Source organism: Corvus brachyrhynchos, unplaced genomic scaffold (genome assembly GCF_000691975.1).
Source record: "Corvus brachyrhynchos isolate BGI_N302 unplaced genomic scaffold, ASM69197v1 scaffold70, whole genome shotgun sequence".
NCBI classification, from domain to species: Eukaryota; Metazoa; Chordata; class Aves; order Passeriformes; family Corvidae; genus Corvus; species Corvus brachyrhynchos.
In genome coordinates this window covers 441,486-454,633 of record NW_008236217.1, presented here as the reverse complement: position 1 = coordinate 454,633, position 13,148 = coordinate 441,486, and the positions used below count along the sequence as shown (strand labels likewise).

Here is a 13,148-nt window from a genome sequence, read left to right as displayed (position 1 = left end):
AGCAGCAGCGAGGGGCAGAGGCACAGGGGATACAGGGAAGGAAGGTCACCACAGGTCAGCACCTACCTGGCGGTTTCAGCCTCTGCTCTCAAAGAGATTCGTCACTATTCATTCCCTGTCACCTTGGAAAAAGAAAAAAGAAAGAAAGAAAGAAAGAAAAAAGACACTGCTACTTACAACCCCTCAGCAAGTAAACTAAACTTAAATCGTAGTAGAAGCTGCAGCAGCTGAAGCTGATCCCTGGGTAGCATGAATAGCATGAATCAGATAGAAACAAACATGCAGTACACCTACAACTATGAAGAAGATGAGTACATGACCCAAGAAGAAGAATGGGACAGGGACCTGCTCCTGGACCCAGCATGGGAGAAACAGCAAAGGAAGGTCTGGAAATAATGTGTATCTGTGTGTGTGCTTCTGTGTGGAATGATGCCCTATCTTATTGCCGTGCTGTGTCCGGAATTGTTGGGGTTGTACAGCAAGGGGTTCTAATAAAATATATTTTACATTGTATAAACCATTTATATAATGTATAGTAGCTTTGCCATATTTTGAGGATAAAGCATTCACTTTTTTGATTCTTAAGTGAAACCTATGTCAGATGAAAATGATTTATGAGTCAGGAGTTTATTTTTATATTGCACAGCAAATATTCTGTCAGTACTTCTAAATTTATGTGTAAGTATTTCAGTAACTTTCAACTTCAGTTCCTGGGTCTTCCTTTCAGAAAGCAGACTCTGAATTTATGTACGCACCTTATTGATTTTCAAAAAGAGTAAATTGCAATTATAAACAGAGATGAACGAGATGGTTCAAAATTAGTGTGCAAAAAAGGTTGCAGTATTTCTGAGAGCAGACTGAAAAATCACTTTTGAAATTGTAATCTTGCAAGTCAGCTCTTTCTAGAATTTATCTCCATTCTGACTGAATAACTTGACAAGGAAAATATTGCCTAGAAATATTTCCACGCTATATTTGGAAAACTGTATGTCATTATTATGTTCCTATATGCCAGTTCACTGTCTGGGAAAAAAAAAAAAGAGGTCTGTAAACTCCTCAGGATACAGTTTTAGAAGAAATCCTTCTTGCCTTGTAGGTGTAAGAAAACTATTGTGCTACCAAGTACTGTCCATGTTCTTTTTCTGAACATAGGCAGAAATTATGATCCCAACAGCAGTCATGTCAATGCTTTGGTACTTTAGTAATATTTGCAATATCTAATTTCATAACATTAAATTTTAAGTAGCATATGGAAAGGAAAGATGAAATAATGCAAAGGATTTATTGCTTCCTAATTTAAAAGGTGATGTTTAAGTCACAGCTGACAGATCTGGGATTAAAAGGTTATCGGCTGGTTACAAGAACGAAAAAAAGAGAGGGAGAGAGAGACAGTGGTCTGGACAATGAATTTGAATATGCATTTTGCATTGGTGAGCAACTTAAGTAGAAGGTGCAAATTTAGATCTTATGACACTCTGTCCCACTGTTACAGCTTCTATAAAAGCTGTACTATAAAAGTATAATTATAAAAGTAAGAGCTGTTAGAATTTTTGGGGCCAGTGGGCTTGCTTTTCCATTAAAATTTGTAGAACCAGTATTTTCCTCTCAGATTGATCTTACAGCCTCCCTCATTCTGTGACTTTTATCTGGTTTTGTTAATTTTCTTACATTCATACCTATTCAGATCCTCCTGTGTGAGGATAGGGGAAGTTCTGTTCTAAGCTGAAGTTCACTTTTCTTGATCTAGCAGCTGCTGCAGCTCCTGACCAATAATTAAGTTGTACTCATCAACGCTGGCATTTGTTTTCATTTGGCACTCTTCAGATGGTGAACTATACTTTTATGTTTTATAACAAGAATGACAGTGCTAAAGTACTTTAGTGATTTGAAACTGCTCATCTGTAAGAGGTTGTGTTACATCTAACTAGGATTCAATTGTCCAGTATTTCAGAGAAGGCTGTTTTCAAAATAAAATGGACAGGTTACTAGATAGTTATGCACTCTAATGCAGTTTTCCTTCAATGCAGATAAATGTTAAAAAGGAAGGAGAATTTGGAATAGGTAGACATTCTTATGTTTACAGTAAGTCTCTTGACTTTTACAGGAAAGCAGGGAGCAATTATACTGCATTGAAAATTTTATGTTTCCATTCCTCTGAACAAGCAGTACTTCAGCAGAAAGTCAGATTTCCACACTGACAAATTAAAGCAGGCTCTGCTTTGCTTCCAGAGAGTAGAGAGCGTGGTTTTGCTACTTTATGTTGCCAGTTCCCAGGGTTTAGTTTTAGTATTAATGTGATACTGTATTCAAATAAAAGTTATAAGAGGAGATCCTTATTCCTCATCTTGGAAAGAAGTCTGAATTTATTATTACATGAAAAGTAAGTACTTGCATGATAAAGGGCCTGATAAACTTTGTAGAATGTCAAGGCTTCTATCTTCTCCTAATTTGTGCTAAGACAGTTGCAGAAAGTGCTTTCTTAGGTTTGTTATTCATTAGGAGAAGATTGCAAGTACATGGGCACAGATCTTTGTTCTAACTGGTAATACAATATTCAGAAGTGATCTTGCTGGAGCCCTGGCAGTTGGCAGCATATATTTTCTATTAGACAGTCTTGGAACAAACCAAAAATAAACGCCATTGTTTCTATTGTGGGCTGCCCTCTCCAGACTTGCCATTTCAGTGATATGCCTGGTATGAAATCTGTCAACAGATGCTGGTAACACATGATGACGTCCGTAGGATTACAATGGAGGTGACGCCTAATTATAACTGTGGTTCGTAGAGTATTATGGTCTGCTGTAATCCAGGCTCTTTGGTGGTTGCAGATGTCCAAAAATATATGAAGAACACTGTAGGAAAGAAAGCTGAGCTGTAGTTTAGCACTGTCTCTCTGAATGTGAACAACAATTTAAATGAATTAATTGAGGTAACATTTAGCCTGTGTCAACTCAGCATATCGAGAAAATGCAGCAATTTGACCATTTCTGCGTTAGACACTATTGGCAAAAACTTAAACAGGGTCATATGGTTGGGCATTTTAGACAGCAACGTGAAAGAAAAAATTGTATTTTGGATGGACATGCTGTCTACAGTAGAAAGTAATTAGAGAACTATGGCCTTAGTGTCTTTTGAATATATAGATGTGTACCATGAGATGGGAGACTTCTGAAGTCTGCTCCTTGACCCACTACACTTCCACTGCCCACGTGCACTAAAACAGCAGCTGAAAGATCTATGGAAGTGGCCCCTTGTTCCTTCAGTACTACACAGAAATAAAAAAGTATTGGAAGTTAGAAAGTCTGGCCAGAGAGGGTGGGATTATTTTCTTCATTCTGCTCTGTAATCCTAGACAAGGTCAGCTCACCTCTGACCTTGGTTTTCTCACCGGTAGAAAGAGGACAGCAGTTATATTTGTAAGAACTGGTATAAGTGGTTTGTTCTATGGTCTGTCAGACTAGAGATGAGCTGTCTTTCAGTCCCTACCCTGCTGGACTGGAGTGGAAGTGGAATTCATACTAGCTTCTAATGGAAGACTTAAAACACAATTCCTCTTTTCTTCATAATAAATTTATTTCTTAAATTTTCAAGAAAAGTTCAACAGACTCCACAAACCTTTTAGTTTTCACTACCCTGTGTCTCAATATAACTAAAAGGAATGCAAGGAAATGCAGTGTCCCTTAGCTTAGGAAACCTAGCACAGCAATGCTACTTGAAATGCACACACACTGTATTTTTGCAATGTTTTTGATCTGCCAACACAGCTTGGTGAGCCATGAGTTAAACAGCCCTCTTGCCTATTTGCAACTTTGCTATGAATAATTATAAGAGTGAGCGTGCTTTTTAAAAACTTTGACATGAAATGTGGTTTGTTAGATTTCCAAGGAAGGTTGTGAAGCAATTGTTGTCCCTTCCACACTTCTACAAGTGTGGACAGTTGTATTGTAAGGCATCAACGGAGCTCACATATTTAACATGTGCCTTCTGCAGTCATTCAGACATGTCTGACACTATTGCCCTAACACACATAAGGAAAGAACTGGGAACATGTTCCTTGCCTTACTGATATTGTTAGAGATGAATGATCATATTCTAGCTTGCTGTATAACCCTGGTAGCACCTCTTTGTTAATGCAGCAGGGTTTTAATGTAGGTGTCAATGTAAATTATGGCCTTTTGGTTGGGTTTTTTGTACTGGTATAAAATAAACAAGAAGAGTTAAGATATTATTTACCTTAATATTGCCCTCTTTCTGAATGCAAATCTTGAAGACACTGAACGTTGTACATGAGTGAGGACTTTGGAAAAGATTCTTAAGGAAAGAAGCTGTGTCTTTTCAGTCTTCAGCAGTGCATATCAGATTACATTTCCAGTGTGACCTATAAGGATTTATCTGCATTACCTCCTTTGGCTGGTAATGTAACTCCTGTTGTGCTTGCAAGCAAAAAAAAAAAAAAGCATTTGGAAGTCACATGTATGGCAAATTATTTGGAAGGAGCTATGATTATGAACTATGGATTATGGACAATATTCTTATTTTTCTTACGTTGCTGCAGCTTCATTAAGTTCAGCAGATTTGAGAGGTTCATTGCAGCCTGAAAGAGAAATTGACCTTGTGTTCAGTCTGACTTCACTGTCTATAAATAGAGTTACAGTCAGTGTCCCGGATTTACTCTGAAGTTTGCCTGGTCTTCTATGGGTGGAATCTAAGTTGATTTCTTATCAGAAACCTCTTCCTGTAAGAATTCTACTAGGGAGTGAGAAGACAGATGTAGTGGAAGGAAACAGCTTCATTCTTCACTGGAGGAGAAAAATAAGCAAGGCTGAATGAATGAAAAATGAATGTAAGGTAGAAAACTTTTGGCAGGAGAGGCTGGATGCCACCAGCAAAATTCAGTACTGCAGAACCACTTCTCATGGATTTACAGGCTCCAGATTGAAACAATTGTTCTGGAGAATACAACAGCATCTGCAATGTGTAGAGGGCATTCCAGCCTAGGTCTTCCTCTTTCACTGGGGTTAGCTGGAAATACAATTGGTTTGGGTTTTGGTTTGTTTGTTTGTTTGTTTGTTTGTTTTAAATCATGTAAAATTCTTTCCTTGAATAATGAGCCTTGGGGTTAGGCTCCCATGGCACACACAGAACCACCACTAGAGGGTTTTTAGTGAAGTAACACTTCTTACCCACTTGGAATACCAGTGGGATTGTTGAGAAGGCACGGATTCCCCTCTGCGAGTGAGCAACATGAGCAGGGTCTGGACATGAATGTAGGAGGTGTGAGAGAAACAAAAGGTCCTCTCCTTTCGGAGAGAGTATGAACCTTCTCATTACTTAGTCCTAGTACAAACCTCTTAACAGTTGCACATTTCTCATAAAGAGGAGAGTCCTGAGTTGAGTAGCTTTAGAACTAGTTTCAGGAGGGGATTTAATATGCCAGGAGGAAAATCATCCAGAATCAAAAGCAGAATGATAATGGAAAAACCATGTGCCATGGTAGCATATGCTATTTCATATGCTGAGTCCTACACTGCAGTTCTCTCCCTCCTTTACCTTTTATGCAGATAATTAGGATGATGTAGGTGTCTTGGGAATTCTGTTGGTTGAAATGCAGGATTTTCTGTTAGTATTAATAGTTGAAAAGTACCAAAAATTTCACCTTTTTTAGACTTTTTTTCTAGTATTCATCAAGTATTTAGCTGCCTTGTATAGAATAGCATTGTCTTGCCAAATGATAATGTGTTACTGTAGAGGCAGAGTGCACCTTATGGAACATAAGTTTCAGCATTCCAAGGCCAAATGTTCCTCCCCCAGGTGCATCAAGAATTTTATTCTCAAACAATGGATGCCAAAAGCTCTAGTATTAAGGACACACAAAGAACATCTCTTGTTTTCTTTTAAATCCTATGTGTGTTAAATCTCAGTGGGAGATGGCCCCATAGAAGGTCTGCCTGAGAACTTGGTAGTCAATGGAGAAACGTAATATTTTTTTTTCTACAACAGCATGTCTTGATTTTTTCAGCATATACTGTAACTGTCCCAGGTATTAGACACTGATGGAACAGAAGGCCATGGAGTGGCAATTTCTCTCATCCTGTGAAGAGTTTCCTTGAGGGCAGAAGGAGTCTCTGTAGAAATATGGGATATGTTTATGGCTTGTTCTGTACTATTGGCCTCTTAGAGATTAGTGCTTGTTAAAATAGTAACATGTTAAATTCCTCTTGCTGATGTTACTTGCATGGAATGGTGCTTGAGAGGAGCATGCTGAAAGGATAGTGGAACGATCATATTTTGTCTTGGAAGCTGTCAATAAGGTGTGCAGCCCGGAATACTGTGGTACTGGTATAGAAAGGAAAAATCAAAGAAAACTATTATGATATTCACTTTACTAGAAATTATTATGTAGGTACTTTGTTTGAATGGGAAGGTTTTCTTTACCACTACTAAGTGAGAGAAATCAATACATTACTCAATATTATGTATTCTGTTTAAACTCAAATCAACCTCTCAATGTTGACCCATTCCAGGCTCTGTATGCTTTTGAGTGTTGTCAAATTGATAATTCCCACAGTCTCAGTTTAGCTGTTAAATGCCATTCACCCCCAAATATCTGCCAGCAACAGAACTGTATGATTATGAAAATAAATTGTAAGAACCATTTTATAATGGGAAGCAAAGGCTACCTGCTTCCTTTACTCATAGATACACACCATGGCCTTCCCTGAAATTCGTATAGTAAAATGTCTGTCTGTAGATACGCTGATCCAATTAATAAGACAATAAGGATTGGAAGAAAGTATAGATCTAAGTGGGTTTCCATAAGGTGCAACCAATGTGCTTAAGAGCTGGAGAAAAGCTGTGTGCTAAGCAATGGACTTTGTAGTAATCTCTTGGGGCTGGGATGTCTGCATCTTGCCTGAATCTCTGTTTGGGTCACTGGAGAGCTGAAGAGAGGGGCATGGAAGGTGTTTGCTTGGAAGACCTCCTAGGGTTTTCAGCCCTGAGACTGCAGTAAAAAGGAATCCATGCTTATACAATTTCTCGCCCTGTGCAAGCAAAAGCAGGGCTGGGGTAAATTCTGTAAGCTAATGAATATCAGTAAGAAAATATCATGATTCCATCAACTATTTCCAAATAAAGCTAAAACAGCTTTGCAAAATGAATTTTGACTGCTTTTGGCCAATGGGGCCAGGTCAAATCTTTCATTAAAACCCTTCTATCCTCTCACAAGACAAAATACATCATTATGATGGAAAAATCAGATGCCAGCAAATGCCTCACGTGAATTGATCACTGTTGCATAAATTCTGATCTCTTTAATGATTTTCAGTTTAGGTAGTAATTTCTGAATTGCACTGTACAGTTCTACTGATTCATTTCAAAAAGACTGAGCATTAAGATTTTCTTTAATTGCAAATGGTGATTGATATGTAGATATTAATATTATTTTAGAAATTGTACTGCAGAACCTGCTTACAGAATAATGCATTGGATTTGTAGCTGGAATTCAGGTAGACATGATCTAGGAAGAAACATTTCAATGAAACAGAATTAGATGGGGATTTGTGCTGCTTTGCTTTGTCCCAAGTCAAAAAATGTCCCTCCTATGTGTTATTTTATAGCCTTACAAATAAACAAATATAAAAGTGCTTACACAGTTGGCAAAGTTGAGTTGATTTGAATGTCTTTCCTGCCAAGCATAATTTCTTCTGAGCCATAATTGTTGGGATAAACAATGTGTATCTGATGTGGTATTTCTCCACTGTGAGCACTGAGAAGTTGCTGACTCTGAGTGAGTATCTCTTTTACGACCATGCATTCTTTACTGTCAGCTGATTCCAGAAGAAGAGTGTATTCACACTGAGCACTCCATTTCTTCCTAAATTAAATTTCATTCCTAGTAGTTTGGGGGGATTTTCACATCTTCAGTGGTTTGGGAACACCATTTAATGAAATGCTGTGATAAGAGTGTGTGACATTTTTTCTTAGATCACTGGATTTGTTGGTTTGAAATGTGCCTCAGGTTGAGAGACTTGATGCATAAAGGTTATCATAACTATGCAGGTCCTATACAATGCTCTATTTCTACATGATAAAATTTGGCATGTATTTAAAGATAGAAGGTTCCTCTTTTCACACTGTTTAACCAGCAGACACAGTGTTATGATCACCTTCTGTGCCTGTTTCTGTACAGAACCTGTAGTACCTCTTCCTGCTGGCAGTACAAGGAACACTTCAGTACAGATCAAGACAACGTGGTCTCAGTAATCCTCAAACTACTGGTGTGGAAAGCTTACAGGGCACGTGTTACTGCTTTGCAGGAAGAGACAGAGGCAGAAGACTTTGAAATGCAATGATCTCCTTTTATGAAAGTGTCTCCTACTTGAAATGGTAGCTTGTAGAAATACACTTCATACTTTTGAAAGCCTGTCCAGAGGGAAACAGAAGGTGACAGCTGTCTGGCTGATTTTTAGTTAGTTTCTATAATTGGACCTAAAATTCCTGAGTGTGCACAGAGGAGAGAAAATAAATCCTAAACTTACGTCCTAAGTGCAAGAAGGGGCACTGCTGCTCCTATGTCTGGTCCTGGTTTTCCCCACTTTTGAATTATAAGGACACATTGCTTTGTCCATGTCTACATCTCCAAAACAGTGGTTGTAATACCTATGTACTGGCTTTGCAGATGGCAGTGCTAAGTGTTTACTGTACTTGATATGACTAAGATTTTCCATTTGCTTCAAATGCTTCCTCCCAACTGCTCTTAACTGCCAGAATTCCTTCAACTTGAAATCTGATGTTTGTTTTTGTTTCTCTTCAAAAAACTTGTAAATTAAAGAGGACCACCCATCCATTACTTTGATAACTTGCAGAACCTAATTTAGAGCAGACAGATTCTAATCTTAACTGCCCCCCTGAAAAGCCTTGCTCACCCCCACTACCATAGCAGGAGTCTGTGGAAAGTGACTACCCCAGGCTAAAATTAGCATCTGTGATTATTCCTTAAGCATCTAAGGAAACACTCATATTTTTTATAGGTGTTGAACACCCAGGCATTTCCACTGACGTCAGGAGGAACTTCTGTCTATTTTGCACCTTTGAAAATCAGCCTGCTATTTCGGCAGTCATAGAAAGGCTTACCTATCTAGCATTAAGTGATTTTTTTTTTAAACTCCATTTTATATTTAATCTTGGCATCAGTGTAGCTTTTCACTGCTGCAAGACTTAAGACATTGCACTCTTTAATGCGAAGAAAACTGGTACCCAGCTGCCTTAAATTCAAATTTTAAAAAAGCAAAAAACTCTAAACACCCAATTGTAAATTATTGTGTAGCTCTGGGGTATTATTTTACCTAGAGGAGTTCCTTTGCGCTATGAAAACCTCTGTAGCCCTAGCTCATCTCCAGCTCTGTTCTGGAGAGCAGTTCCACCACGTTTTCTTTGGCAGAGTAGCTGACCATCTTTGACTCTACTACTATCCGTAGTCTTCCAGTCCCCTTTATTTCCTGGGACAATGATCATCTGCTATATACCAGATTATGGAAGAAATCTGAGGCAACTGTCCCTCTTCTTAATACTTCTTAATCCTAAATAATTTCAGTAATGGAGTTTGCAGTGCAGCCCCACAAGCAGCTGTATCTGTGCATGCACATATTATGTATAATGCACTTATCATCCATCTGGCATTAATATTAAAAGACAAGCAAAACACCATACATGAGGCTGAAGTTGGTTTTCTTCCCTTTTGTCTAAGGCCTTCATTTCCATGACCAAGCACAGGTCCCAGCATGGCTCCGGTTGAGAAGAGATATGCTATAAACAAAGAACTGGTTATTTAATTGATGAAGCAGTTTGCTTATCACAAACTCTCTACTGTCTAAAACTGTTGTTTATGCCTTCAACAGTTACAGTCATCGTTGTTTATTTACCTATCTATTCTTAGTTATTCTTAGTCTTGAGAACAGGTTACTTAGTTAAATTTCTTATTCATATATAATCAAGTCATCCAAAGATCCTGAGTAATGTTTTGCTATTTATTCTGGTTCAAAGAAAAGATAAGTAATTTAGGAACCTGAGCCACACTAAATATTAGTTAGAAACTCCTAAATTTTTCTGAAAGTCTGCTGGCTTACAGGATATTTTAAATGTTTTAGAAAATGTTATTCTATAGATAATACCTCATTAAAAAAAATTAAAGCTTAAACAAATTAACTAGGTATGTTTAAGTGGTATCTTTAATCACAGAAATAACTAAATTCTTTAAAAATCAGTTTCTCAAAACAAGCATGAAATAAAAATTGATTTTTTTTTTAGTCATCAGTTACAATAGTGAAGTAGTTCACATGGACAGATTGTGTGCTTTGTGTATTGAGATATACTACACTGAGTAACACGGCATATATGCCACACATATATGCCACAAAACCCCTTTTGTTGCATCATTGGGAATTAGTGTATGAGGTTTTCCTTTCTCTATAAGAGTCTCAACTGAAAAACCTTAGTTTAGATTACAAGCGAAACTTGATTTGGTTAGCTCCAAATGTACTACATAACAGAGTGCAAAGACAACATTTACTGTGTAAATTTGATTTTTGGGATCTGACTATTGACATATTTTCCCATCATTTATTGGTGTCAGGGACTTAAGACTGTGTGTTTTGGTGAGGCTAAAATTGAAAAACCTTTCAATATCTGTCAGAAGACCTGCTTTTATGATTATGGAAGTGCTTTAAAGAATGTTGCTAAATTGGATAGAAACACAGTTTTATCCCACTCTGTATTGACCATTTTATAATGGATTTACTTACTCACCTGGCAGTGTAGTATATAATTACTGGATAAAGATAGCAAGGTGAAGAAAATCAACAGAGAAAACAAGGGAAAGACATTTGGAAAGCCAGTCAACTAAATCCTGGATTAGCCTACTTTAATTAATCCTTCTATTTCCAGAGGGCATACCTTTAGTTCCTTCCATACTGTAATGTGTGAATGCTTCTTTCATCTCATCCTAAATAGTGTTTGGCCATGTAAATATATATCTGCTCAAACAAAACTGTTAGCCAACAGCATCTGTGCTAGTTCATGAGCTCTTGGGAAACTAGGAAGAACACTGTAGGGTACAGCTGATGGAAGAAGGACCCGAGACTGGAAATAATAGGAGATCCTATCTCTTTATTAAGAAGGTTCTTTTGGCACTGACAGGGTAGTGGTAATGCATGTTCTTTGTTTAATATACTTGAGAGAAAGCCCCAGGCAGAATGAGGTGCACTGACTTTCTGTTTAAAACACACCTGCAGATTTCTCCCTTGCAGATCCACCATAGTATCCCCTTTGGGATTACCTATACTTCATTTTCAACTTCCCACTGGGAGAGGCAAATGAAACAGAGATTAGTCTTTTCTTCTGTAACAGTGAAGAAGTAGAAAATTGGAAAAGCATATAGAGGGAGAGAGAAAACAGTAAAATGGTTGGTCTCAGATATTTTATCATTGCTGAAACAGTTCCCTCCAAAACTGTTGGCATTTTTAATGCAAGTCTTTTTCTGAAGAGGCCTTCTAGGTTGTTGATACTCTTCTGAAGCAGAAACACAGGAAAGGTGGTGCTCCAGAATTAACTCATTCCAAGACACTTAGAAATGGCGAATTTCTTTTGACCCTATCACATTTTAACTTTTTGTTGTATATTTTGGTCCCATGACATATGAAATACCTTTTCCTATCCTTTTTTTCCTTGGTTTTTCAATACTTAGATCCTCTGTCTAACTAGCACTTAGAGTGAGACCTCCCAAATGTCTCTTTGCTCAAAAATGGTGCAGAAAGCACCAGAATGCAAATAGGTCTCTGTTCCATTAATTGAGCATGCCTTCAAAAGTATCGGGAGTTGTCTTAATTTTGTTCACCCAAGATCTGTATCTAAAAGTCTTGTAGAGAGCAAGAGAGACGGTGCATGGAAAAGAGATATTTGGGAGTGTGCATCAGTACTTTGGAATTTCTAACAGAACCTATGCACTTCATGCTCTGCAAGCTCTTAGCTTAGGTCCATAGTGCCCAGCCTGCCTGGCTGGGGAGGGGTATTTGGACAGCACTTTATGAGATATGAATATGTACCTCTGTATAAATGCAAAGATGCAGTCTTTATTACATGGGTGACAGAGTCCATTAAAACTCTTGTAAAAATGTGTACATTTCTTTGCTGCACTCAACTTTGTGCAGTGTAGTGGCAAATCTATTTTAATGCCCTGACAACTGGGCAAGAACTAATTTATTTCTAGGCATGCACTGTAAGGTTCTGGGGCGTAAAGTGATCGGGAATGCTGTGTAAGGTGTAGCCATACTACCTCAGGTTGTAATGTCAGGCTTACTTGTTTATAGAGTGCACATGCAAGCTCTGCAAAGTGCAGTGTATCGGAGCAGAGAATATTTGCTTAGGATGCTCTAGAGTTAGCTTACCCTGTTAGAGGAAAATACTATTGTGCCATGCAAATAGCTGGCAGTCCTCAGAGGTTTGGGCTGGATGCTGTGAACTCCCTGCCATGCCGTGTAAGAGTACCCTGGTTCCGTCAGAAAGGTGCTGGTCCTTGTGGGTGATGATCTCTATTTCTGCAGATTTCAGTAAGAGGCACTTTGAAGGGCAAAATTCAGCAGTGCTGCATGTAACAAAGAACAAGTCTCCCATGATCTGTTAATTGTTGAATTATTAAATGCTAGAAACAATATTACCAATTTAAAGAGATCAGCATGTTCATAAAATTTTCCTTTGAGGGAAATACAAAATCAACATCTGAAAAGAAAAGAGAACAAAACCATTGACCAAAAATAGGTTATTCAAAACTTTGCATTTGTGTTGTTCCAGTGATTCCTTTTTTTTTGTTGTTTGTTTGTGTTTGGTTTGTTTTTAAAACTTTACTGCCATTTAAGAACTGTGTTCTGAATATATTTGATTCACAGATAACTTTTTCACCAATATTTGTTTCTTGAGGATTATGAAATACTTTCACTTGCTACAGCATTTTAAATTTTCAAAATGTACATGAGACTGTGAAATACATTCCATTGTAAAGATTAGTAGAGCCTGTCTAATTCTGCATTTAAAGGTCTCAGTCCATGGAATGTATTTATATTTCACGTCTACTGTGGGATAAAGGTTTTGGACAT

The 13,148-nt window shown here is 37.8% G+C and overlaps 1 protein-coding gene across 9 annotated transcripts in view; it reads left to right on the top strand.

Annotated features, from left to right (window-relative positions):
* Window positions 1–6: 6 nt before the first annotated feature.
* The window catches only part of ACTN2 (actinin alpha 2), a 68,891-nt gene continuing 55,749 nt past the window's right edge, over window positions 7–13,148 (top strand). For 7 of the 9 annotated variants that reach the window (XM_017745121.1, XM_017745144.1, XM_017745147.1 and 4 more), the window contains exon 1: window positions 7–384. In XM_017745121.1, coding sequence (XP_017600610.1) covers window positions 250–384 — 135 coding nt within the window. In that variant the 5' untranslated portion in view covers window positions 7–249. The remainder of the gene's footprint in view (window positions 385–13,148) is intronic. The other 2 variants (XM_008643269.2, XM_008643270.2) reach the window with 2 other exon arrangements.